At 44.3% G+C, this 6,000-nt stretch overlaps 1 protein-coding gene across 3 annotated transcripts in view; it reads left to right on the plus strand.

Annotated features, from left to right (window-relative positions):
- APLP2 (amyloid beta precursor like protein 2) overlaps positions 1-5,564 on the plus strand; it is a 50,605-nt gene extending 45,041 nt beyond the window's left edge. For 2 of the 3 annotated variants that reach the window (XM_067310250.1, XM_067310252.1), the window contains 4 exons: positions 1,589-1,671; positions 2,513-2,587; positions 3,047-3,202; positions 4,009-5,564. In XM_067310250.1, the coding sequence (XP_067166351.1) occupies positions 1,589-1,671; positions 2,513-2,587; positions 3,047-3,202; positions 4,009-4,110 (416 nt within the window). In that variant the 3' untranslated portion in view covers positions 4,111-5,564. The remainder of the gene's footprint in view (positions 1-1,588; positions 1,672-2,512; positions 2,588-3,046; positions 3,203-4,008) is intronic. The other variant, XM_067310251.1, reaches the window with a different exon arrangement.
- Positions 5,565-6,000: the final 436 nt, after the last annotated feature.

Raw genomic sequence — 6,000 nt, forward strand, 5'->3', positions numbered from 1 at the left:
GAGGGAGCGGAGCGGGGGAAGAGGGGTGTGTGTTTTTACTGGGAAAGTATATAATCTAAACTGTGCCTTTGAGCTGCGTGGAACTGGATCTGCTATTTGGTACAGTGCTCTGTGACAAATAGCAAAGCTCAGTGCAGAAGCTGAACTCCCAGGCCTGGCGACTATGCTACATTGGCTCCTGAGAATTGAATAAAGCAGCCATAGGCCAAAAGCTGACACAGTAGTTCTCTAAAAACTGTTTGTGGCTAGTCTCTCCAGAAAATCCAAATCATTAACTTTCACAATAACATGACCTGCTTCAACAGCCGTGGGAAGTCAGACTGGCAGTCTTGGCCGTGCTTGGAATCTGATTACTGTCTGCAAAGAACCTTGCAGGAAAAGGGGATGCGGTAAAGCTCTAGACGCTTCTTTTGGGAGGAGTTGGAGCGAAACGTTGGATTCCTTTGCATTGTCAGGCACTAAAAGCTTGTCACGGCAAAAACTTGCCTCGGAGCCGATTAGTCTTTCCTTGCATCTCATCGGAGAACACGTGCCAATTTCAGCAGCACCTGACATAATGTCTTAGCTAACCTGCAAGCTCAGCAGCTTGTGGGGAGGTGTATGCAATCACCTGCAAAGTGTTAAGTGCTGTAGTAATATTGTCCCCACCTCATGCTCCTCTTTGGAAATGCACTGCTGTAGGGTTCGGGGTTCGTTGTCCTCCTGCTTTTGCTATGGGAAGGCATAGATGTTGTGAGGGTCGTTCTTCTGCGCGTACTGGTAATGGAAAACTCACGATCTCCTAACTTGTTATGTTGTCATAGGTCTGAGTACCTTGCATCAGCCTCTTCTTGTATTGATCTGATCTATTTATAAATGCTTCAGATCAAAACAGTTTATGCAGAGCAGCCTTCTGTTAATTGATATTCTTCTCTTCAGCCTATGCTAGTTTCAGCCTAGAAATGTTTGAGTGATGTTCTGGTACACAGGCTAGCGTAGCGCTGCGCTCCTCCTTTGGCACGGGATTTATTGTTTCTGGACTTGTGCCAGATATGGGACAGCAGCTCATTACAGAGACAGCATGGCTGGTGACCTTGAAATTCTTGTTCCTGAGGCACTTGCTGATGCGCTTGATTTCAAAAGAATGGATGATGCTGACTGTGCGGTTGAAAGTGTTCCCTGTGTGCTGGTCCTCAGTGGAGAGGATGCGTTCTTCAGTCACGGGGGTCATGTTGAGGTGATGGTGACCCTGGGTGACATCTGCAGAAAGGAATTACCTACTCACAATTCATACTGTACGTTGCCTTGGACCTTCTAACAGCATCATTTAACAGTATGGTATTTCTGGATTTACACTTCTGTATGTTTTGGTGAGTCCTATCTGCTCCACTCATTGCCACCTCATTTCCTTTCATTAACGGAAAACCCCCATATCACTAGTCACTGTAGCATAGCTTATGAGCTCCCCTTCTGACACAACAGCATGAAGACAGATTAATAATCAGCAGTCCATGCGGTTAAACACACTAGCCATGGCAGCTCTATAAAGAGTAGGTAGTCCTCCCTAAATGTTGCTAAGGGCTGACTTTGCCTCGCTCTTTTGGTGCAGGTTCTGGCATGACTGAACTGGATGGACTGATTGGTGCTGAAGAAAAAGTGATCAACAGCAAGAACAAAGTGGATGAAAATGTGGTGAGCCCTCCACCTTTATTTTGTAAAGCAAAGCCTGCCGTGGACACTAATTAATAGCAGTGGCTTATTTCCACGTCTCCTTCCTGCTCACAGAATGTCAGTGTGTTCACTATCCATATGGTGTGGGGGAGTCAGTTTTCTGACTATTGTAGACTCTTAATACTGATTAGCATCAGAGGGTGGGAGGGTGAGGGAAGGAGAGAGATCTAGATCTTTGGCAGTCTAAGCTGGTGAAGTTTCTGATTCGGTAATTGCTTTCCCAAGTGAAGACCTTTGATAAAACCTTAGCTGAGTTAGGTAGCTTTCTGTCTGAATGCACTGAATGCCGGTGTATTCCACCTGTCTCCCCAGATATTTTTGACGACAAGATAGGCCTCGCCTTCTTCTAAGGGCGAGTGACCCAGCAGGCACGCCAGTGGGTTGGAGTTAGCAGTAGTTCTATCTGTAGCGTGAAGAATTTGCTAGGTCCTAGCAGCAGCCGCCTAGCCTCAGTTACTTGGATTTAAAAAAAAAGGGGGCGTTTTGAGAACTTACTTCCCAAATTGTTTTAAAGCCGCAGGTTAGATCTGGCATGACAGAAATGCTCCATCCAAAACAAGGGCCTAGTTTTAATTTGGGTCTTCATTTTGAGGTAGTCTAGACTTCCCAATGGCTGCAGTACTAACTTAGTTAATTCTAAAAGTGGGAGGCTATCCCGTGCTTCTGAGAGCAGCGGAAGAATGGTAGGTGGTTCTTGAGCCTTTGCTAGTATAAGTTAAAGGTCTCTTCTCTGGCTTCGTGTTCTTCCTTCTACCTGTTTCTTGCAGCTCCTTTCATAAAATACCTTTGTGACTGTTTTCAGGTAATTGATGAAACCCTTGATGTGAAGGAAATGATTTTCAATGCGGAGCGTGTTGGCGGACTGGTGGACGAACCGGTATGTATGTGGGCACTCAGTCTAGCGACTGGTGAATTCCTAAAACTGGATTTGTGTTGCTCTGTGTCACTGAATTCCAGGGCTTCAGTATGTTCGCAGTGCTCTGGGAAATTATGCAGGGTATCGTATAGCACTGCATTTCTGCGTAAAGTTAGCAGTAACCAGTGAAAGCACGTAGATGATAACTTGACCTTTTTGTTGCGAAAGTGTCTTGCGGGATAGGAAAGCAGCGTGGGTCGGTATCTGTCCAAGTGTGTAAGTGGGGAAACAGTTTTGTGTTTGGTATCCTTTTGCCAGAAAGAGATTAAATATTCACGCTGTTAAGTATACTCCGTCACGTCTTGATACCACAGATGGTTGAAAACCTTACTGGTGGCTGCCTCTTAGGTGTGCATTTATCAGCCTAACTCCCGCATCGCTCCTCCTCTACAGACCCCTCTGTTGTTGTCTTCCCTCCAGGATAACGACAACGCCCTTCGCGATGACTTCAGTTTCAGCAGCAGTGCCCTTATTGGGCTCTTGGTGATTGCTGTTGCCATAGCTACTGTTATAGTCATCAGCTTGGTGATGCTGAGGAAGCGGCAGTATGGGACCATCAGCCATGGAATTGTGGAGGTGAGAAACAACTCCTGCTCCATAGCTGCGGATGAAAATAGTCAGCATTGACTCACATGTTGTGTGTAGGGGGTGAAGATGGCAGTGTCGGCAGTAGCTGCCAAGCCATCGACTGCTTTGCTCCTAGCTAGATAGGACTTAACGCTATAGATGCTGACATCTTCATTGCTTATTTATTAACATGCAAGTATCAGTCATCAGCATGCCGTGCTGGGACTTGTCGCTTTGCAGTTGTATTCGCTTATCACAAGGAATTCAATTAAGCTTCCCTGTCTGGCTCAGGAGAGGATTTAACAGTAAATGAGCTTTTCAGGCAATATCTTTAGTAAGGGAGTAAGTCAGTCAATCTATAGTAATTTGTCCTCCCAACTAATGTAGCAACTATTAGGACGTTATGAGCAACTGAACGTGGAGAAATGGGTTCCTTCTTATTCCTTCCACTCCCAACATGCACATTTCTAATGACAGCTTAATGGAGTCTGCAGAAAGCTGTGTTTCCCCTTTGCCCAGCTGGTGACTGAAATAACAATGGCCCGTTTCGTGAGAGAAGAGGATCCCAAATTTGTAACGTTAGCTAACTTCAGTAGAGCTCTGGGGAGAACATCCCCAAAGAAGCAAGGACAGGCGGGAGGCATTAAGACCTGAACAAGGAACTCTGTTAAGGAAATTATTTTTTCTGGTTTGCTTGTTTTTCCATTTACTTCTCGCCACTGTATTCATCCAGAACTTGTGTAATGGTTGTTGTTACTCTCAAATAAGGCCTGCAGATACCTCCCTTGACCAGTAATTGTCTGGCCTTTTTAAAGGTTGACCCAATGCTTACCCCAGAAGAGCGGCATCTGAGCAAGATGCAAAACCATGGCTACGAGAACCCCACTTACAAATACCTGGAGCAGATGCAGATATAAAAGAGATGAAGATGCAGCGGCCCTGATCAGAAAAAGAGCAGGGCGGGAGGGCCAAAGTGGTCCAGCGTTTTGGATCAACTACTGACCAACAGTTGCTTCAAGAGGACTTCATCTTACATTCAGAACTCCTGGATCATTAAGACTATAATTACTACTGTAGAGTTGCAATTTCCATTCTTTTAAATGGGTGAAGAAATGATAATATAACAATATGATATATAAATCTCCTTAAATGGGAAAAATGGATCTATTGCAGATATTTGACTGAGATGTAGTTTTCTTTTTTTTTTTTTTTTTAAACTGAAGAATACCAGTTCCGTTGTACTGTTGTCTGATACAAGCTCTATATATATAATGGGAAATGTTGATTTTTATTTCTGATAGACCACCTGTATATTGAGGGTCATTTGTACCAGCCCGCCTTGTAAAAAGGAGACAGTTGTGGCTCTTCTGTCATTCTGGCTTTTATATATAAAGCAGTATTCTTTTCTTTTTTTCTTTCTTTTTTTAAGTGAGTTTTGCTGGGAGTTGCAAAGAGATTAATTTAGGGTTAGGAACTCTGAAAGCATAAGCAAGGAAGCAATTTGGAACGATAACTAACAAAAAATCGTTAAAACAAAAAAAAGAAAAAAAAAAGAGAAAAAACCCATCCTCATATGCCAGTGGTGTGCACCCTGCTGCTTAGCAGTCTGGGTTCTTGGAATCAAGACTCCCTGGAGGCAAGGAGTTAAAAGGCTTCTAGCATCTCTGTTTATAGCTATTCTAGTGGAATGTTAGAACATGGTTTGTGCATACTGGGGTCTGCACATTGCCCTTTCAGATTCAGTTCTGCTCTAGAGTTGGAAGTTCCTGGTAATGAATTTAAACCCTCCGATCTGAACCAGTTTCCTTCAGTACTCACCTGGCATTAACAGCCCCCTCTTGCTACTAGTTTCTAATTTTCCCCAGCTCTCCTGCCTCACCAACATGGTAAGTAGTTAAAGAGACGCAATTTTTTTGAACCTTTGCATCTCTTCCAGTGATGTTGGGCCCTAGGCATGGTTTTTGGTATTTGCCCAGAAATGACAAATCATTGCAATAATCAGTACCTTGGGAGCTGATGAACATGGAGTTCGCTTTATCTGGGGAGAGAAAAGAGGGCTAATTTGGGAAAGGGATACCGCCTGCTTGAAGGGAAATTGGATGCATAGGCCCCGAGAAGAACAAATGGGGTATTGTTCCACTCACCATCATGTCTTTGTAATGCTTGTATAGTTGGTGTTAATGCTCACGGCTTTTTTAAATCTGGAGGTTCTGGTAACCTGTGGTGTATTTTTTCTATTTTTCCTGTGACTTTACTTTCTTTCTCCTTCCATGTCTCTTCCCACTATGCACAGATTTACCTGCAAACTCCTTAGTGTGGTCTGTGGGGAATGTACAAAGTTTAAACACATCAATAAACACTTTAACTTCCAGATTGTTTCTTCTCTTTATTCGTGGGCGCACTTGTTTCCCTTTTCTCCCACCGTGTCCTTGTCAAACCTGTGGAGACTTTTCCCCATCTCTTTGTCCACCTCTGCTTCACTTACCACCTTCGAAGGAACGTGTAAATATTGAGGTAGTTTATTCTGCCCTGCCCGGAATCTTTTGTGGTACTTCTAGAGCCTGCTAACCTTGGCGGAGGAAGGGAAGCAAGATACTAAGCCAGTGCCCAGGACTCCTGAATAACGCTATAACCTCAGACTGCAGCCGTTAGACACTGGAGAGCAGGTCAGTTAGAGCTGTGACTGCTCTTCGTATTCTGATTGTTTGTAAAATGCTTTGCCAGTGGTTAAGCGGCAGTAAAATGCCAGAATCGCTCCCTGGATGGAGGCAGCTGCTGGCAGGGCGTCTCAGAAGGAGCAGAGCCAG

This window comes from Apteryx mantelli, chromosome 23 (assembly GCF_036417845.1).
Source record: "Apteryx mantelli isolate bAptMan1 chromosome 23, bAptMan1.hap1, whole genome shotgun sequence".
NCBI classification, from domain to species: Eukaryota; Metazoa; Chordata; class Aves; order Apterygiformes; family Apterygidae; genus Apteryx; species Apteryx mantelli.